Source organism: Hyposmocoma kahamanoa, unplaced genomic scaffold (assembly GCF_003589595.1).
Source record: "Hyposmocoma kahamanoa isolate Upper Pololo Valley unplaced genomic scaffold, ASM358959v1 86, whole genome shotgun sequence".
NCBI classification, from domain to species: Eukaryota; Metazoa; Arthropoda; class Insecta; order Lepidoptera; family Cosmopterigidae; genus Hyposmocoma; species Hyposmocoma kahamanoa.
In genome coordinates, this window is record NW_020654289.1 from 18,581,869 (window position 1) to 18,604,386 (window position 22,518).

Consider the following 22,518-nt stretch of genomic DNA (forward strand, 5'->3'; position numbering starts at 1 on the left):
TTCCCGAATATATCTCGGAGAGGATACCCAACATAATCCGTTCCATGGCTCTCTGGTGACCTACCACATACTTACTTAGTTTCTAAGTATGTCACGGAGCAATAAAACAAGAGAACTGCCATAGCTATACTGAAAATCGTAGCTGAACATCCAAAATGGATTGATATGCACGTAAGGACTTGTAACGCATAATATCGATAAATGTGAAACTAAACACGTGTATTATAGGTCAAAGCTATAAGAAATCTGTGTAAGTATACAAAAACATTCAAGTGTCACTACTATCGCATATCGAATTAAACTTTATCCCGTACTAATACGGTTCATTTTGCTTGAGTCGAACGGCAAGGACACTCGCTTTATTTCAGAATTTATTTTTTTGCAAATGAAATTAAAGCTATTTGAAAAAATGATATCGTATAAGTACTATAGGCGTTCTATTTTGTTCAGTTGATATAAAAAAAAAATCATTGGTATATCCAATGATTTTTTTACTGTAAAGTACCTCAATAGGTACTCGAAATTTTACAAGAACTCCGCTGTATTCAATAATACAGCGGATTTCTTGTAAAATTTCGAGGTAAGTGTTTTTTTTTATCGCAAAAATGTTTAGGAATCGTGTTTTCACACCGTATAGTTATCAGGGTGTAGCCTCAATTTTTCTATATATTCTTTCCAGAGTGATTCAACACTTTCGCTGTTATGCGGAATCAACCAAAGCTATTTGAGGTTGTATAGGCTCTTAAGCGTCTTAAGTAGTTTTTATATAAGTTTGATATAGCTTTTTCGCTTCAAAATATTAACTCTTCTTGTCTCAACCCTATACCACTGTCTGGTAAGATAAGGGTTGCAGGGGCGGGTATCACCGATCTTGGGTTTCAGTAAACAGGGGCGAGTCGCGAGATTGCTTAAATTATTGCCCTGACGATGTCTTTGTCAACGGGGTAATTTCCACACTTTTTTTTTGTAACAGATAAACACTTGGAAGGAGTTCATAAATTCATTATTCTTTTGTTATAAACTGCCTTCGTTTCTCGGTTATTTTGAATAGGAGGAATATATCGTTAGGTGCTATCGTTTTATTGCGGAATGTTATTTAAATTTTCGATGTATAAAATTTTTTATTGAATTGATATTCAATTATTTTTTGTGAAAGTACTCCACTAGTTTGGTTATAATTATTAATACAAAGATCGAAGACTTAGAAAAAATTCCTTCGATCCGGTCCAATTCGAACGCGTGCCAGACGGTATGCCAACTAAGCCACAGAACGAACCAGTGGATCTCACGAATTTTTCTGTGTGCTTGTTGTCGGATCTTTGTATTTGGTTTTCACCGACTTTTTAGCCGTAGCGCCATCTATGAGAAATCTATGAAAGTATTTCGTCACCCAGTTAGATAGATACCTTTACAGTTACCAGGCTTGACTTCGGTTCGATTTCGGCCGTACTGAAGGAATTTCTTTCTTTATATTAATAATTATACTCGATGTATTGTTTAAAAAAATATGCGTGTGTGCCACTGCATACGTCACCTAGGTCTTACTTCGAGCAGTACCACATTTTCACCTTGCCTGCTCTCGTGGCTTTTCAAGCGGCTGTCTACACCTAGGGAATACCCGGAAACTTACACTAGACGAAGGAAGGACGTAACTAAGAGCTATGTAATAAATACAGCCAGGTCAAGAGTCAGTCTCTACCGATTCATGCATGTAAAAGCCTTGGTATATGTTGATACACGAAAGATGTGTGTCTGGACCGTAGTAAGTGGAAGACTGTTGTCACTGCCTACCGCGATTGGAAAAGGGCGTGAAGTGTATGTATGTATACCGGGTGTAACAGTAAGGTGTGGTCATATTAAAGGACCCAAATGTACACTTGATTTAGACCCTGTGTGCAAAATATCAAATAAAAATAAGTGACTTTTAATGTTGATATAAGTTTAATTATGTTTGTATAAATAGTGATTGTCCGAAACAACCACTGCGTCACAACTCTATTGCTAGTTACGTTACTACGACTTCACAAATTCATTCATGTAACCTAAGTAAGGCCGCAAGCGGGGCGAAAGAACAGCTGACTACAATTGAAATGCCATTGTAAAAACATGATTTGAATATGTTGATAATACGTTAATATTAAGTAACAAAATCTTTAAATACCTAGAAAAATCGAATTATTTCTAACAATATTATTTTATGCCATACCTAGGTACACGTACGTACTTATTTACATACAATTTAGGTAAAGAATATTTATTTACTTATTAAGCCCGTAGTTACGCACGCCTTCATCGTATGTATATAATAAGTAGTGTAGGATTGTATGATCTTTTTTTTTTTTTTTTTTTTTCTTTTTTTATACCTGACAGGCAAATGACTCCACTCCACCTGATGTTAAGTGGAAAGTGGTATCCAAACGCGAAGGAACCTAGTGCAGCGATGGAATCCTCACTGCACTAGCCGCCTCCACCCTGCCTGCCTACAATATGCCTCTTCACGCCTCGTTTGAAGGACCCCATATCATAAGAGGGAGGGAAGACATGTGCCGGAAGGGAGTTCCATTTGTCAACAGTGCGGCAGAGAAAGGAGCCACCGAACCTTTTAGTACGCGATGGAATGCGGCAGGTAGTGAAACGGTGACTACGAAGGCCAGCACGCGTGCTTCTGAGCAGGAACGGGGAAGGGGGGATGAGGTTGAACAGCTCCTCAGAGCACTCACCATGGTACATGCGGTAAAAGGCGCTAAGCGATGCAACATCTCTACGCAGTTGCAGAGGTTCAAGGCGTGATGAGACCTCTTCGTCGCCTATAATTCGAGTAGCACGACGCTGTAATTTATCCAAGGCATTGAGTAGGTACTTGGCGGAGCCGTCCCACAAGTGCGAACAATACTCAACGCAAGACCGGACCTGTGTTTTGTACAGCAGGCATAACTGGTCCGGCGTGAAAAAACGTCGCACCTTGTTCAGGACTCCGAGTTTCCGTGAGGCTGTTTTGATCACAGATTCGATGTAGCTCCTTGGATTCAAATCACAGCAGATTTCCATACCGAGCAAGGTGAAACTGCTCCGAGGTGAAAGTGCTGTGCTCATCAGAGAAGGCATGGGAAGGAACGGCGACAATTTTGTTGTTAACGCGCAAACCTGTGTTTTCTTGGCGTTGAACTCAACAAGATTACTGGATCCCCATGCAGATATGAGGTCCAATATCCTATTGAGCTCAACGACAAGATCAGATCGCTCTCTGTCAGTATCGGCGCGCCCAGCTGCGGGGAATCCATGATATCCCCCATGAACAGTGCTATCATCTGCATAACAATGAATATTCCCAAGTGGAAGCATATCATTGATATGCAGAAGGAAAAGCGTGGGAGATAGGACGGATCCCTGCGGTACGCCGGCGTTCACATTCACGAACCTCGAAATGCTGCCGTCAGAAACGACGCGAATTCTCCGCTCACGAAGGAAATCGGCAATCCAGCTGCATAACTGGGCTGGCAAACCGTACGCCGGGAGCTTGGAGAGAAGAGCTTTGTGCCAGACCCGATCGAACGCTTTGGCTATATCGAGGCTAACAGCCAACGATTCGCCACGTTTGTCTATAGCCTCACCCCAAATATGCGATAAGTACGCTAGAAGGTCACCCGTTGATCGTTTCGGACGAAACCCATACTGCCGATCATTAATTATGGAGTGATCTTCTAGGTATTGGGTCAGTTGTTTATTAAGGATCCGCTCTAAAACCTTGCATATTATGGAAGTAATGGCTATGGGACGGTAATTATGCGGGTCTGATCGGTCGCCTTTTTTGGGAACTGGTTGCACATTAGCCTCTCTCCAAGAGTCCGGCACACGACCTGAAGAGAGCGACAGACGATACAGTCGCGTTAGCACGGGAGTCAACTCAGCTGCGCAATTCCTAAGTACAATCGCTGGGATACCATCAGGACCACTAGCTTTCCGGACGTCGAGAGACTGCAGCTGCGTACGCACATCGCATTGTCTGATACGAATATCAGACATCGTGTAGCCACAGTGAGGTAGAGTTGGTGGCTGTGCGTTACAGTCGTCGAGACAGGAGTTAGCCGCAAACAGATTTGCCAAGAGGTCGGCTTTATCTTGCGGCTTGTGGGCTAGATTGCCGTCAGAATATCTCAGCGGTGGCAGCGAGGGCTGGCAGAAGTTCGACGCAACGGCTCTGGCCAGACGCCAGTAGCTACGACTACCTGTGGGATGCGTCAAGAGTTCTTGGCCAACTCGTGCGACGCGCTGAGCATCCGCTCTGATGTACGCTCTTTTGCAAGACCTGGTGGCATTATTGTAGGCTGTTTTAAGTGAGTTCGTATTGGGATCGTCTGAAGCTAGACCCCTGATCCAAGCGCGGTATGCAGTCTGTTTGTTCTCAACAGATCTGGGGTATAATAAGTAGGAATCATAGTAACCAAAGATCATAGTAACAAAAGCAGTAGATGGATAACCAAAGTATAACTAGATGTGTTAAAGATAAAGCAATTCTACGTGTTTTCGTGTTTTCTTCTAATTTAAGCAAATTAATTCGCACATGAAAGCAAAAATTGCCGAAACTCAAAGTTATGGATTTTTTTTTACGCACTACAGGTACTCATAGCATTTGAGAAACTCTGTGTCGCGGGTGCCATGGACACACGCATGGACCACCACAAATTACACCCAAACATATGAGAGAAATAAATGTAGATCGTACAAGTATTTCTCCCGGTCCGGGAATTGAAACTGGGACCTCTGCGTGGCAGACCAGCATTTTAACCAGCCATGGAGGCAGTTAATCAAGAAAACATAATTTGAAAATTAAAAACATTACTGAATGAAACCAATAAATAATATTTTCATCACACTTGCACGTAAATAGGAAGTATGATTGTATGCAGGTTAACTTGACTAAAATCCTCCAAATAAAACCCTCGAGACTTGACTATGGCTGTAATGAGAAGAAAACAGGCCCGAGGGTTTTATTTGGGGCATTATAGTTAAGTTAGCCTGCATGCAATCATACTATTTACGTGCAAATGTGATGAAAAACTTTGTATGTTTCACGGGCGGCCGCACGGAATTACGAACCTCGACACCGAAAGCGTCTGAACGAGACTCGTTCATAATTCCTTATTTACCAGCCTTAATATACAATGCACGAATTCATTTATAAATGGGTAACTAAACGTTATGTATAAATAATAATAATCATATTATTTTTTGTGAAATTACTCCACAAGTCTGTTATAATTATTAATACAAAGATCGAGCACTCAGATTTTTTTTTTCGATCCGATCGGATTCGAACCGACGTCTTCTAGCAAACCGTATCAGGCGCTAACTAAGCCACGGAACGAACGAATTTTTCAATGGCCTTGTTTGTCGGAACGTATTTGGTTTTCAACGGTTTTTAGCCGTAGCGCCATCTATGAGAAATCTACGAAACTATTCCGTCACTCATTTAGGTAACATAACAGGTACCAGCCCTGGCTAGAGATGTCGCGATTAACTATAATTAAATTTGTATTGAATTGATATTCAATTGTTTTTTGTGAAATTACTCGTTAATTAATAAAAAAAAAAATATACAAAGATGGAACAGTCAGAAAAAAATCGTTCGATCAGATTCGATTCTATGTTCGATCTTTGTATTAATAATTTTAAAATATTGTTTTCTTAATTCCACAATTTTGAGTTACGACATTAATTGGTTTCATGTGCGTGATATTGTGTACTGTTTTGAAGAAGTAAAGGACTGCTTGTTTCAAATTAACATATATATGTATATGAATTTATAAACGTATGTAAATTTCGTATTCCATCATACAGAGAAGTAAACTTAATATTCGCAATTACCTCCAAAGAGACACCCAGTGCCTCTCTGCTGCAAACTGTACCTACCACAGAGTACTTATGCACGTACATTCCCCCACAAAAATGTAAATGGAGAGAGCAGTTTATCACGCGGATTTGCTCGGACACGGTAATCCAGAGCGCTGGGTAGGCCATAAATCAGAGTGACCCATCCGGTGGTTTATGTTTATTTAATTTTGTCGGATTACATCGCAAACTGTGGATCTATACGCTATTTCTCTGGACGTATTGTAAGCTCAGAAATTTGGCTCTGATTGATTTACAGTTGGTTATTCAAATTTTGCAACCGCCTTTGATTTTGTTTATACTGGTGTAGGAAAATAAATCATGTTAATTATGCATGACAATTTATATTTATACAATACAGATTTAGCTCGCATTTTTCCAAAAGTCGCCTCAATCTTAATGTAAAAAAGTGTAGTCTACAATAGCATATTATCAATATTTAGATAAATCAATAAATTCCTTTCTTTTTCATTCAAATAAATCCCAATCAAATTCAATTAACAACCCTTGGCCTTCTGAATTACAGCCAATCACAGTTCAAGATATATCGACTAGGGTGACCACACGACAATAAATAGTGGTCATGGTCCCATTGCGTCCCGGCCAATCCCAGAACCCGGAGAACCAATGTTGTGAGATTAGCGGCAATTGCAGCGTAATCCCCGATTGACATGGGATTAGTCGCCAATCTGTCCCCGAAATAGTTTAATTTACGGACTAAGTAGTTGTTTGTGGTTGATTGCCAAGTTGCGAACATCTACTACGTACAAATATAAAATACAAATAGTATTACTATAGTATAGTTCGTCCATGGAATTACTGCTATCTTACCTATTTCTGTAGCCAAGCAGTAGGTAATGTTGCTCACATACTGTGTTCCGGTTTTGAAGGCGCTGGTTAAATTATAGGCTTGTCAACTTATGTCTCAGGGGGCGCAGTGCTAGTGCACTTCAGATCTTTGTGATTTAAAACTAAGTGGTACTGCGCACGCACATGCCCAGGCGCATCGTCGCTACCACCAGCCACATGGCTTGCTCGTACTAAGATTTTGTACTAAAATCTATGGTCTTGACACTTCGTATCATAAAAAATTTAAAAATATGTATATATCCTAACAATTCCGTTGTGCTGGAGTACCAATAAAAATGACAATATCTTCCTTCTTACGTCCACTTAAGAAATATTTAGAATCCAATTTATATGTATACATACTCGTAGGCAAAGTATCACACAGCTTAGTTTAACAATTATCCAGATGGATTGGCTACATTCTTCCATAATCAATGAAAACTATCCTTTGCTAACTAAAAAGTTACATTTTAGTTGCAAAGTAGGTACGCTGAAGAACAGTAAAGATCTAGCAAGTAATAGGGTGATTTCATTACATTATTATGTGCAATCTCAGAATCACGTTCACCACGTCAAGTTTGGGTGCGTTCGTAAAATATATGGAATTTACAGTAACAAATATGGTTGAATTAAAAAAAAAGCTTATCGTTCTCAAAAGTTACAAAAATTATCTTAAAAACAAAACTTACTTACATATTACGCGATACGGTCAATCGAAAGTTACAAAAAATGTAAGAAATGTAACTATCTGGCCACTACTCTACTAACTATTCTTCAAAACAAAATTCAACACTGACGTGTTTTTTCGAACATATGGGTTATCACAAAAACAGTGAACAGCGAACGTGTTAAACTATAACACGATACCTGTGATATTTTATATTTATTCAAATCCAGGGAATCCTTCTCATTCACAAAATCCCCTGCGAGAAGACCACTCAATTAGCTAAGTGGCCATGGACCTAATGACGGATTAACGCGCGCCACCTGAGCGGCCCTCGGATATGGCCATAACTCAACCACGATTTCACTGAGTGCAATAAATTCATCAGGGTGATTTTGGGGGAACAGACAGTTACCTACATATTTAAGTACATTGTATTTACACCTAAAGATGCACAATTTAATAAAACTCTTTGACAAAAGTCTAAGGTTTTATAGTAGTGACAATTTTGACTGTGTTTACTAATAATTTATTTTTGACCTCACTAGCTCGAAAAGGCTTTCTTTCACATAAGAAATCAGCGCGTAAAAGCGTTATTTTCCACCCTAGCGTGGAGAATGTATTCAAAATTCGAACTTGACTATGGACAGTAGTGCACTTACCTTTTTCTTTGATGAAAAATAGCTATTTGTTATGCAAGGCTGCAAAGTTGTTGTTTGCCGCGAGTGCTTATATTGAAACCCGAGCAAGCGAAGGAAGCGAAAATTGAGTCAAGAGCGAAGCGAGTGGTTTAATATAGATTCCAGAGCGTAGCGAGGGTTTCAAGCCACGAGACGCAAAACAACTTTTTGCCGAGCGAAACACATAACTTTTCACCTCACTATAGCGAGGAAAATGGTAGATGAAAGAAAAACAGTTGAACTATAAAACCTTTTTTTTTAATGAAAACAAAAAGTATATCTTTGGATGCGTTCTGAATTTACACCTCATCAATTTTTATTCTTGCTTGTACTTTTATTTTGTGTGAATAAGTGATTTTTGAAATTATTTTAGTTCTTCGATGAATTAAAATAATTTAATAAACACATATAGTTATCATTGTCAATTTTATGTCAACAATAATAAGAATAAACTATACAAACTATGGTACATAAATAAGTAATGTACGACAAATCGTTTAATTGAACGTGCCATTATCTTTTTTTTTCATCGAAAGAAAAAGTTAAGTGTACCACAGTCATTGTCAAGTTCGAATTCCAAAAACCTTTTCCATGCTAGCGTGCAAAAAACGCTTTTGCGCGCAGATTTCTAATGAGAAATTAAGCCTTTCAGAGCTAGTGAGGTGAAAGAAACATAATGACACGTTCAACGACGAGATTAAAAGTACATTTTATTCTTATTATTGTGAACATTGAATTGACAACAATCACGCATCCGAAGATAATTTTTGTTCTTTTGATTATGAGTGCGTGACACATTCGCAAACGCGATTCGTCATAATGTACACTAAGTATTTATATAATATTAATCAGTTAGTATAATTTATTGTTATCATTATTGACATTAAATTGACAACGATAACACTAATTTTCTTTTACTATATTAGTTTAATAAGCCAAAGATAAAATAATTTCATTAATCACATAAAATTATAAGTACAAAGAAGAAGACCACGTATGCGGTGTAAATTCAGAACGCACCCAAAACTAAACTTATTTTTTTTAAATTTTCTTTTAGACACTTTAGTACACGTTGGATTGAATTGTGCTGTACTAAATTGAAAAGAAACAAAACATGCGCGAGTCTGAGTCTAGCGGTGATGAAAAACTGAATTGTTATAGTTTAAATGTTTTTCTTTCGCTTACAATTTTTCTTGCTACAGTGAGGTGAAAAGTTATATGTTTCGCTCAGCAGTAAAGTTGTTTTGCGTCTCGTGCCTTGAAGTTCTCGCTTCGCTCAGGATTCTATTTTTATATATTCTTATTATATTCTAAGTCTTATTATTCTTAGCCTCCTTTGCTTGTTCAGGTTTCAATACAAGCACTCGCGATACAATACAAACAACAACTTTTCAGCCTTGCATAACAAATACCTATTTAAGCATTAATCAATTTCATTCATTGATTAGACCTAAGCCTAAGACCCAAAAATTTCACCCATTTCCATCTCTGTAATTTTATATTTTAGTACGTGGCCATTTTTCATCAATATAAGCACTCAGTTACATAAAGAGAAAGATTTCGGCCGCCGCGCCGGGTACGCGCGCGAGTCTGGCTTCAATTTGGTCTACGCGGTGGCCCGCGTGGCGACCGCGCGGTAGTATTATTTAGTGCAATTTAATGTTGTTGCCCAGTAAATAGAATTCAGATTCGCCATTAATGTACATCAAGGCGTGGTAACTGGGCGGTCGCCGCGCGGCGGCTACGCGAAAACTTTCTCCTTGTGTAACTGGGCGCTTATATTGATGAAAAATGGCCACGTACTAAAATATAAAATTACAGAGATGGAATTGTTTTTTAAACAGCATTCGTAAAGCTTGAAATGTCTTGAATTTTATTTTTTTTAAATAGTTACGCCACTGACTAGATTTTGTAACTCATGAGGAGAACATAGATAAAATAATATAAATAAAATATTTTTTTAACAAAATATATTAATAGGAGTATCAAATACTTACATCTACATACACAACTAAAACTAAAACGATAAGTTTAATCTAACTTCAGTATTTAGTGTCTTTGTCACCCGTGTGTCGTCGATTCGCTTAAGTTGCGGAATTTTGCTTTTGCGTGTGGTTGACAAATTAGTTTGGCCATTACTACCATCCCCTGTCTGCCGTTTGCACGTAGTGTCACCATATGTATCGCTTTTGTTTAAAAGAATCGATGACTTTTCTATAACATTTTCTGTAGTTGGCGCGAACTCATTTCTTTGCTTGCAATTTTGCTTGCCTTCAAGTTCCATGGAAGTCTTCCATTTGCTCAAAGATCTCACCGGAGGACGCAGTGTTTTCCTGGGGTTGTCTTTATGGCACTTTGTTATTTTACTTTTCACCGTTCCTGCTCTTCTTTCTTGTTTATTTAATTTTTTCATTGGTTCAGTGATTTTTTGGTATTTCGACACTTTTGACGTTTCTGATTTTGTATTTGTTTTTATTAGTTTCAAGGATGAGTTTGAATTCTCTGTAGTTTTGGCTTGCCATTTATTTAAACTATAATGTCCTTTCTTTTTACTCTCGGACCCATTTGTTGAGTCCGTAACAATGTCACTAGACTCTCGAACGTTTTGTTCTTTTAATGTCTTTTCTTTCTCAGTTGCTAATACTGACCAAACTACTTTCTCAGTTGCTAATACTGTCTCTTGGTGAGTACCCCTTGCGTTATTGCTGCTTTCTATTATTGTATCTTGTTTCAAATTGGTACATGGTAATGCGACATCAGCAGTATACCGTGATATTTTTGATGAATCGCTCCCACTTCGTTTTATTGTCATTAGGCTTTTATCTTGTTCATTTGATTTTGTATTTGCATTTTTTTCTTCGAATCGAATATCTGGTTTAGAGGCCGTTGGTATAGTGGTAAGATCTTGTGTGGACAATAAAGTTGACTCTAGCACCCTGTAGTTTTTAACTTGGTTTTGTTGGTTATGGTTGATAACATGACTGTTATCTTCTTTTGTACTCACTTGATGCATAGCGTATTCTTGAGTTATTATGTAGTCAGTTGATCGGTCTATATATTTAGTGACTGGATCAATGCTTTTGTCAGCGTATACTAGTGATTCAGTGGTTACTTCTTTCGGTCGTTTTATTGTACTGTATTGAGCACGTTTCACTGATTTTCGAGTTGGAATTTTACTTTGTCCTTTTCTAGGTGACTCTCGCGCAGCGAATGTTCCTAATTTGATTTCAGCCTTTGGTTCATCTATTTTCATTTTTAAATATCGTTTCCATTGGAATTGTTTACCTTTTAAATCTTTAGACACCATGACTGCTACTGGGGACGTCAATTTATTCACCAGATAGTTCCTTTCTTGCACATTCGTTTCAGTTTCGTTATTTGGTCTTGTTGTCACCGATTGCATCTCAGAGATAGTCCTAGCTTTTTTTGTGATTGTTGATGGTTTTTCGTGTGAATAGTAACAAATGGGAGAATCAGTGGTCACTTCATTGATACTGGGTATATTTACTAATTCAAAACTGACGTAGGAGTCAGCTGCACTATTGCGACTAGGGCGTGAGTCAGGTATTATAGAATATGGACTAAGTATAGCCTTGTTTCGCTTACACCCAGTCACAGCCTTTTCTATTTGAAAGTTTTTTCTTTGACGACTTCGGTACCTAGTTTGATTGCCTTCTGAGCTCTTTTGAGACCTGTATATTGTTACTGCCGATTTATTCTTGGTTCTTGCAATAGTACTGGATGACTCGTCGTATAAATTTATAGAGTTACATGTATAAGTCTCTCGGGTGTCAATGTCTTTGACGCCGCTAATGTTTGATGGTATTTTAGTGTAGCTTTTATTCGTTATAGTCATTGGAAGTCGTGGTGATGGCGATGAAAAATCGTCGATTCTTTCGTTGACTATTGTCAATATGTCATTAGATTGTACTTGATAAAGGAATGAGCATTGAGCTCTACACTTTGTGCCAATACAGGTAGATGGACATTCACATTTGATTGACGGCTCGTTCTGGCAGCCTGCTTCCACTGTTGTAGGAAGCCAGTTTATTTTACGATCCATTTCGGTGTAATTGCTGTGTCCTGACCATTTCCGCATGTACGACGACTTATTAATAGCCATCTCGGGGTACTTCGTTTCATAATCTTGTGTGTTCCTATTCTTGACTGGCATACGCTCTTTGTTGCTACATATTCGGAAGTACGAAAAGACTCTATGGCTGTTATTATTATCCATATCGTCCAAGTCTGAAATCTTTTTACAACACAATCTATCTATAGCTACAATACACCAAATTATTTCGAAGATGAGTATTATAATAACAACTATCGATGTTTTTGAACAGACAATGGACTTTAAATCTGGTAGAATGCGTTTCGAACTAGAATTATATATATCCAGAATTACGTCGCATATTTCCCTGGTTTGGTTGAGTAAGCTTAAAACATTACCTAAGGCGACGTACAAGCGGTCGTCTTTGAGGTGCGGTAGTACATCTGATGATAACCAGTTTTGAAACTTGTAATCAAAATCTGCTGCAACATCTTTACTTTTTGAATTCATGCAAATCTTTGCTTTATTGTAATAATTTTGTAATGTGTTACAGTGCTTAGGAGAATCCAAAGAAAACGTTGATTCATTGTGTACGGGTAAAAACATAGAGACATCATCCCAATTCACAACAGGTATGGGCACTACTAATCCTTTGGGTGATTTTTCGAAATAAAATAGCGTACAGGGATCCTCCTTTTGTGTTAAGTCATGTGCATTGAGCATTTGCTTCTTATTACGCCAGACTTTAGGACCGTTCAAAATTAAATCGTTCAGCATTTTTTGATCGGGGTTTCGCCAGTTATGGCCGTCAGTATACAGATATTCCTTAATTTCTGTGTAGAACCTAAACACCTTGTATGCGCTTTCATATGATGCTATACCGCCATAGAATGAGAGTTTTGTAACGGGTAGCACACATAGCTTAAGGTAGCCTCCGACGGTATCCGAGAGGGCAGTGGTCATTATCCTGTCTACATCTTGGTCCGGTGATACATTCTTGATTGTTGCGTACGTATCCCGAAAGTAAGTAAGCATCTTGTCTACGAATTCATTCTCCACAGTTATAAAGGTGGGCGGAGGAATCAGCTTTTGGAAGTACCGCCTTGCCTTTAACAATGCTATGTCTCTCTTGGACCACATTATTCTATTCAAGTCGTCACGATTGAAGAGGACGGAGCCAACATTGGGCCAAAAGTCATTCGGCCGTGCTTCAATCTGACACCCGATCATTATTAACAAAACAGTGTACGCGTTCATCTTGTATGTAAACTGATTATAAAATATAAATTATTATAAAATAAGCGCGACACAAAAATTATTGTTAACTAGTTGACATATTTTAATGGAAACTGTCTGTTGGAACTGAAATGGCAGATGACAGAAAGAAATAAATCTAATGTTGATTTTCAATCTATAAATAAAAAAGTAGGCAAACTGACATGCGCTATCTTTTTACGTTTGCTTGACACTTGACTAAGGGCGCGTTCCCATTACATCGTCACATTTTATTTATTGTTGGACACCTGTCGTATCTAGGATGTTCCCATATCACGACTGTGTCGTGGATGTTTATTTTATTGAACGAGTGTCGTGTCTAGCTGTTCCCACAAGATCGTTTGAAGCAGCGATTATTTGTCGTCACATTTTTATCGTAACGTTTTATTTATCGTCGAACGACTGTTGTTCTAGGTCTTCCCATTGTCACGACAGTCTGTCGTGTCGTTCTATGTGCGAACAACTTCATTTAAATATACTAGTCACGACATAATGGGAGCGTGATCATAATTTTTCCCCTCCGAGCGGGACGCCTGTGAATTTATATTGTTAAAAAAAATTTTTTTTTAAGTATTTTGGGGACAACGCTACGTGAAACTTGAACTTTGGACTGTCCCGCTCAAAGCAGGAAGTATGGTCACATCATGACATATGTATTTAAACCTTAGGCTCAACTCACATTGGCGCAGAGTCGAAGCGTCGCGACGCGTCATGTTTTTTCACCTATAGCATATTCATCTCTATTTTCCCATAATTAAGGTACAAATTTATATTATGCAAATGTGGAATCGAGTTTAGTAGCAGTTGATCGGCTTCGTCGCGTCGCGTAAGTTCGGCGCAGTGAGGCGTCAGGCGCCGACCACAATGTGATCCAGGCGCACTGATGCGAGCGTCGTCGCCTGGCGGTGTAGTTGAAAAACAGGACGCGACGCGACGTGACGCGACGTGACGCTTCGACTCTGCGCCAGTATGAGTTGAGCCTTACTCTTTTACTATAGGCTACTGTTTTCAATAAAGCTCCATACACGTTTATCAAAACCTGTGTAACTTGTAAGTATAAACCTTCAAAGCATAATAGTCACAATGTAACTCAAGTTCACTCATTAAGAAGAACCTAATTAATTCTAACTATGCCTATAACCCCTCAACAATATTGCGTTACGGGTCGTTATGACGTTGTAGCTATAAACATTAACATAAACAGAGGGTTAAACTAACGTTTTCCTGATGACACAACGACTGTGACTGTTGATAACATCTATGTCTACCGGACAATCTAACCTATGACAGCAGTAGAACTTCTTGTGAAAGGGTTCGTCCAGGGAAGTATTGCCGCCATATCTATTTCAGCCACCACGCAGTAATATTACCGTTACTGCGTTTCGATTTTGAAAGTTAAGGGCATAGTTGGCGAAATATTATTTGCCCCGGTTCATCGTATTGCTTCGTCTTTAACTTAACTGCCTCGGTGGCCGAGCGGTTACCATTGTCACGCAGAGGTCCCAGGTATGTCCCGGGCTGGGAGAAATATTTATATAGCCTACGGTGGTTGTCTATGTGTGTGTCCATGGCACCCGCGACACAGGGTTTCCCTAGTGCAGGGCTATGTTGAATGTGTGCGTTAAAAAAAATCTTTAGAGTATAATAGGAAAAGTTTGCTTGTAGGCTTTTTTCGATTTCCATGGGATCCCTCATCAGATTCTTGGTGACAATGGGACTGTTATACGGACTCCTTTGTACATTTTATATTTTATTTTCTGGTTGTCATGATGACAGTGATTTGTAGATTACATGTATTGTGTCAAGTGAAAAGTCGACTTTTATTAGCGGAAAATAATTAGTTATTTGTGATAGCCGGGACGAACCCAGAACAGCACCAGGAACCACAACGAGAAGAGGAACCATCAACCTTTCAAACAAAAGAATATATTTCAAAATCGGTGCATAATTGATGGCGAAATTGGTGAATACACGGACATGCCTATACAATTTGAGGATTTCCTTCGATTTTCTTGGGATCCCCTCATCAGATTCGGACTTGGTGAAAATGGGACTACCACTAGAGTGCACCCCTTCAAACAAAACAAAAATTTTCAAAATCGGTCCACAATTGACGGAGATATCTGAAAACATACGTACAGCCGAACGTTTAGCCCCTTCCTTTTTTTAAAGTCGGTTGAAATGAGTGAACCGTCTCGGTAACGCACGTGCCATTGGTAGAGTGCAAATAACTACTTTTAATATTTTTACGCATTGGTATTTAATTCTAAACTTGATCATCTTTGTGCGTAACTAACTTGTTGGATTAGTAAGAAAGAATTAATGGAAAAGTAGAATTCAGACAAAAGCGTTCAGCGCACCTATGCCTTGACTGGTACGATGGACCAAGACCGTTAAATCCGTGTACGCTTTAAGTAAAAGAAGTGTTAATGTTATATTACCCTACTGTAATAGAATAAGCCGTTCCAAGAGATAACATTCATCGGTGCAAATAATATTTCTTCAAGTACACCTACAGCTGAAACTACAAGCATATGGAACTTGTTAACTTCGTGTCTCTGGGTGACGGGTGCAGTGACATGTTGCTCAGGTTTTATTAAACGACTCTAATTAAGGAGGAGGTTCTCAATTCGACTGTATGTCTTTTTTTGTAGTAATGTTATGTGATAACTCCGGTATTTGTGAACCGATTTTCATGATTCTTTTTTTGTTGGAAAGAGGGTACCTCCATGGTGGTTCCATTTAATTTTGAAGAAAATCATCCACCACAATCTTCATAGCTGTTCACGCAAGAAGATTCATTTTTATAAATAGCGCCTAAATTTTATTACAAGGAGCAATTATTTTAACGGTTAATTTTGCTATTGTCCAATTCAAGGCGTATTTCTCTCTCAATATAATTTAAGTAGTGAGAACCGATTTTTATTATCTCCTGTGTCAAGCCCCGTATAGTAGCGAACTAGGGGATGAATCCGGGTTTGCTCACTTTCCAGTAACCGATTTCAATAAAACTTGGTAATTATATGTAATTCCACGTGGAAAACCGACCTCGAGGTCGGTTTTTTTAGTACTCTGTACCGATTATAATATTAAGTGGCGGGTAGGACAAATCGTGCGCATGATGGTAAGCAACACGCCTGTCTATAACAGTTGCATTGCCACTCAGAGCTTTAAATTGCGAAGGTTTGAGGTGCACACTGCGCCCGTCACCCTGAGACGTAACTTGACAAGTTTCATGTGTCTGTAATTTCACCCGCACCTCTACCCTTCAAAACCGGAACACAGTATTGTCATTACTGCTTGACAGCAGAAAAAGGTATGGTGGCAGTACTTCCATGGATGAATTCTATACATGAAGCTCTACTGCTACGTAAAGTCTTCTATATCATAAATAAATGTTACTTTACTGCTAGACATAACTTTCTTTGAAAAAAACCTAATATTCATTACGTTTGACTACGCTTACTTGTACCATATCTCTTACATTGAACGTCGTTGTGATATTGCTTAGGAAAGCAATGTGTCCAGTAGTGGACTGCGATGAGCTGATGACGATTATATAACGCCTGGCGGATTCACCAACTGTACTTATACCTATACATTGAGTTTTTCTACATCACGAACGTGAAGAAATGGGATGGTCATATCACGGTACAAAATGAATTTACTTACAAATAAATATACTTCAAAGAAGGGGTTCCCAAATTGCATTTAAATGTAAGAAGTCATTCCTCGCGAGTGTTGTGGTAACAATGGAGCGAAGTCACAGAGATAGACGCATACAATGTTATTATGATGCATACGTTGATACCGCGGCGGGGTGTCTTCCAGTCGGCAGTACAGATACGACGAGTTTTCCGGGTCTGTCTTAAAATGGATGTGGATACAAATAATACGAAGAAAAACATTGTGGTACAATTCAATTTCAAAAAATATACAATTAAAGTTCAAGCCTATACGTTCAAAGTGCATTAACATATACACGATACAGGATTTCCCTAGTGCGGGACTATAGGTGTGCGCAAAAAAATTATCACATGGAAGTCATAAAAATAATACACGCTAACTTCTCTACTTCTACTCTTCTACGTAAGTATAAAAGTGTGAAACCTCTCTCCTGAAAAGTTGTCATTTTGCAGACGTCACCCTATTACTCCAAGGGTGCGAATTAACTACTCAGAAGGGTAGTCGCAAAAATTTCATTTATCATGAGCTAAAATTATTTCCTGAATGTTGACAAATATACGCGTCAATGGATGGCATTGTGTTACAAACTAATTTATAAATTAACACCTCTTAATATGAGTAGATGGAGCCAAACAGATTACAAAATAAAAGAATGGCCGGCATTATCCATAAAATATGTGCAATCTAGTTGATATGTTTGTTATTACTAGAAGAAAAAAGAAGGTTAGAGTAGCTTTGATAAATTGCAGCTTGTCATGTATAACAAATTAGTTACAAAAAATAGCTATTTAACCGATTTCAAAAAAAGGAGGAGGTTCTCAATTCGACTGTATGTTTTTTTTGTATGTGTGTTACGCGATAACTCCGGTATTTGTGAACCGATTTTCATGATTATTTTTTGTTGGAAAGAGGGTATGTCTATAGTGGTCCCATTTCATTTTGAAGAAAATCATCAGCTCTAAGGGTGGCTGATCTCGCATGAACATTAATTTTTATAAATAGGGCCTAAATTTTACTTAATGAACAATTATTTTAATGGTCGGTTATTTTTTTTATCGGTTAATTATTTTAATTGAAGAATAGCAAATATTCTTCAATTCCAGGCGATTTTCTTTCTCAATATACTTTGATTAGTGAGAACCGATTTTTATTATCTCCTGTGTCAAGTCCTGTATAGTGGCGAACTAGGGGATATTTCAATAAAACTTGGTACTAAAACAAACTAAAACAAAAAAAAATAGATGTAATTCCACGTACTTTTGAGGTCGGTTTTTTTAGTACTCTGTACTGAGATTAAATTATTTTGTAACTAATTTGACTTTTTCGGGTATGTTTTGTACTATATACCCGATTACGTTGTCTTGTATCGTGATAAGCAGTCGTTTTGAGTTATTGGCCCATGATCTTGCGAACAGTCCAAAGTACATTGCAGCAGTGGATTTTGAATCATAGATCTCTAAATCGAGGCGCAACTGTTCTCCACTAGCCTATCACCATTCTTGGAACAGTACTAATGATAAGCAGAAACAAACATTAAGCGTTCCCACTTTTCATAAAGTGAAAGTTAGAACGGCACTTCTAGTTATATTATATGTTGGTTTAGGAGTCTGTTCGTGTAAAAAGCTCTTCAGTTAATGGGGATGATCATTAATATTTAACTGAACAAGATAACAGCTATTCATTTCTTTACTTTTAAAAATAGCATAAGTGGAACTTGTATTCTTGTTTAATGGACCATTTATTTATAAACGGCATTATACAAATAAAATATAGTTAGGTACACTGGGTATACAGTTCTAGTTCTTCAAAGAGCAGACATATGCCGAACGGTTGGATGTAAATTGATGCACCATTAAAAACCAGGGCGACGGGCGCAGTGGAAGTGCCTCCGAGATATTTGTTTTAAAGCTCTCGGCGGCACTGCAACTGTAATGCGCACAACTTCTTCGTTCCGTCCCTTAATATTATAAAAAAAACCATATGAACTGGTGTAGTGTTAGTGTATGATAAGAATTAAATAGTGCCAGTGACACTGCACAAAATACTACATGATAAAAGTTAAGAAATATTGCCAGTGGGTGAATTCTTAGTTTAATTTTTTTTTATTAGATTAGGTGAAATGTTAATTACATAATAAACTTGTATTTGGCTAGATTGTAATGTATTTATGATGTACTTTATTGGTGCCATATAAATAAATGAAAAAAAAGCGTAGTTATTACTGTCTTTCTAGCCATAGCTAACACATTTGCATTTCGATTACTAGTTTTATTTAGTGATGAAAGAGACGAGGTTTTAATAAACCTCGACTAATTTTGAATGCCTCACGACTTTAGCCCTCAAGTCTTGAGTCATAAGATTAAAACTGAAGACTAATTCGAGTCGAAGTCTTGTAACCCTAGGAAGCTAAAAGACTTACCGGACTAAAACGACTGGCGCTTCATAGCCTCGGGAGTCGCGAGTCATGAGCTGTATTGCGTGATTTTATTTCTACCCACAAGGTAATTATTTTACGATTTTTAGTATAAGTAATTAAACGTGATTATTTTCTACATACTACTTATATCATTTTTATTTATAAACTTCGGGTTTAATAAAACATAAAATAGATATAAGTCCTTTGCAAACAACTCGAGTCGTTTAAGTCTTTCAAGTCGTTTAAGTCGTTTAAGACTTTTGAGTCTTTTAGTATAACGACTGAGACGTATTAATAAAAACACGAACCCTCAGTCTTAATTTTAGAGTCGAGTCTTGTAAAATGGAGTCGAGTCGTTATAAAATGCCTTAAAAGACTGAGAGTCGTATTCCAGAACTCTAGTCAATGCTCAAGTCAGGATTTGAGCAGACTTGAGTATGATTTCAAGCACTGGAAATACGACCCTAATGCAAGGACTAGAATATGATTTTCAGTGCTCACTGCAATACTCAAGTCCTGAGTTGAGCATTGAGTAGAGTTCTAGAATACGACCCTGAGTCTCTTTCATCACTAGTTTTATTTGCTTGTAAAATATGTCAATTACCCTAATTTTGCTTAACAATAAAACTGAAACTAAATAACATATTAAAAACCGATTAGAAGGTGTTGTAGATCTCGTTTCGCTAAAAAAACTCAAATTCGCGAAAAATACCGTTTATATTAGTTATGATAAAGACGAGGAGAAAGTATTTATTACAAGCGAGTTTCTCGCCGCGAGTTCGGTACGATAGACGGTGGATTTTAGTTTTCCCGCGTTTCGCAACGATCGGCCTCACATGTAACTGAAGTTTTCATTCTATGGCGATGATTTATCTCCTGTTTGGGCACGGTACTTCTTTAGGATGTAGCCAGACGAGCGTAAATTTGTGAGTTGTGAGTTACGCATTTTGTCTCGTAATTAGTACGTTCGAGTCAAATTCGGTCGGGGCGCCAGACGTTTTTGTTTTATACGGGGTGTTGTATCGTATAGTGTTAGGCCGTAAATTCGGAACGGGCGGTGGTGCGTTTATCGGAGCGTTTAAGGAGTGCGCATATTACAACTCTGCGTTGATAAATGCGGTGTTCCCATAGGCCCGACGCCTACTGACGGGATGGTTTGGTAGGGGATTCTTCGGCATCCCTGCATGCAAGCACACACTGATGGCAATTATACCGCGGTATGCCTATGGCTGCAAGATTAGCTTCTATTCAATGGAACAGAAGCTAATTTTTGCGATAGCGACAATTTAAATTTTGCTTTAGTGTGTTATTAAACATTAGGAGCTACTACACATTCAACGGAAAAGTGTAAAAAAATTCTGGTGTTTTGGTTGTAATAAGTTGGGTGTAATTTGTTGAATTCATGTAATATAATAAAATATCAAATTGGCTTAAAAACTTTCTTAAAACGTCATTGACTATTGATGCAATAAGGATTTTTTCGTTTGTTTTTATAACATCAAGTGACGTGACGAATAAGTCGTGTGCATGATGGTAAGCTACACGCCTGTCCATAACAGTTACAGTGCCACTCAGAGCTTTAAATTGCAAAGATCTGAGCGATACTCCCATTGCACCCGTCACCCTGAGTCATAAGTTGACAAGTTCCATGTGCCTGTAATTTCACTAGCACCCTTACCCTTCCAGACCGGAACGCAGTAACGTTCACATTACTGCTTGGCTGCAGAAATAGGTAAAGTCGCAGTACTTCCCTGAACAAACTTTTTCACAAGGAGCTTTTTTGACACTAAACATTACACGGCAAATAAGCAAATTTTTGATATTGAAAAGTAAAGAGCACACAATTCTGCAAAATAACATTATGCTTACTGAATCACATTTCCTCTTTGCAATGTTACTTTTAAAGCTGTCAAAAATGTCGAACTATAAGATGATGTCTCTACAGGGGTGGATAGGACAAATTGCATCGTCTCCGGGGAAATCCGCGGTTATTAACTGTCAATCACACTGATAGAAACGGAATACCCCAACGGGAATTTAATCGTCAAGTCATGCTGTGATTTCTTTTTTTTGGATAACTGCATTTCTAGACGTACTTAGATAATTAAGCTGCCTGATGGTATAATAGGCATTTTGATTGTAATTTCATGATCACTTTATTTTCATTTATTTATATTCATACAAAGACCCATAAATACATACATACTTTATAGACTAACATACATAACAATAATAATAAAACACTAAATTGTTATAATTATTAATGAAAGAGAGAGAGAGTAATGTCACAAAAAAAAATTGTATATCAATTTAATACAATTTAATAAACACAGACAAAAAGCGGACACTGCCTTGTTTTTAATTTTAATTTTTTTTGTCGGAATTTTCATAAATTTTCCGAAACATTCGTGTTGCAGCAAGTCGTCGCAAAGTTTAGATACCTATCCCAAATAACGTAAATTTTTAATCTGCTTAAGTGATTTCTCGAATCTAGAAAAAATCCGGGACAAAAAATGTAGTCGCAAGGCAGTCTCCACTTTCTGTCTCTGTTACTCGAAGTTTACGTAAATAAACTACCTATTCTGAACACTGCTAATTATTTACTATTGTCTGCGACGTGTGAACGAACGTGGGTGTCCGGTAACCGCCCTCGGAAACTTCGGTACATGTCACCCTTTCGCCAAAACTCCTCCTTCATGAAGGTCGACAGATGTTGAGTTGGTACGCTTATCACAAATGAATTAAAATTCACATTGTTGGGGTCCCAACTGCACCCAGTTTAATGCTGTCGCGACTCGAACCCGGGACCTCCTCATCCAGCGTCCGTAGTGGGTAGAAACCGTTAGGCCACCGAGGTAGTCAAAATGACAATACAATAGTATACTTTTTATTGTACAAAATATATCGATAAACAGTGTACAACAAGTGGTTTTATTGCTAGATCGCAATTTCTTCCAAGCCACCGCCAGTGCCGACAAAAATACTGTCATTTGCAGAATTTTTA

At 38.0% G+C, this 22,518-nt stretch overlaps 1 protein-coding gene across 1 annotated transcript; it reads right to left on the reverse strand.

Moving 5' to 3' along the window:
• Window positions 1–10,099: 10,099 nt before the first annotated feature.
• LOC113234935 lies at window positions 10,100–13,480 on the reverse strand. The gene has a single exon (XM_026470455.1). The coding sequence runs from the start codon at window positions 13,391–13,393 to the stop codon at window positions 10,100–10,102; it is 3,294 nt and encodes a 1,097-aa protein (XP_026326240.1). The 5' UTR covers window positions 13,394–13,480.
• Window positions 13,481–22,518: the final 9,038 nt, after the last annotated feature.

Excerpts from the sequence above, each read along its gene's own strand:
- LOC113234935 (XM_026470455.1), bottom strand. The coding sequence starts at position 13,393 with ATGAACGCGTACACTGTTTTGTTAATAATGATCGGGTGTCAGATTGAA.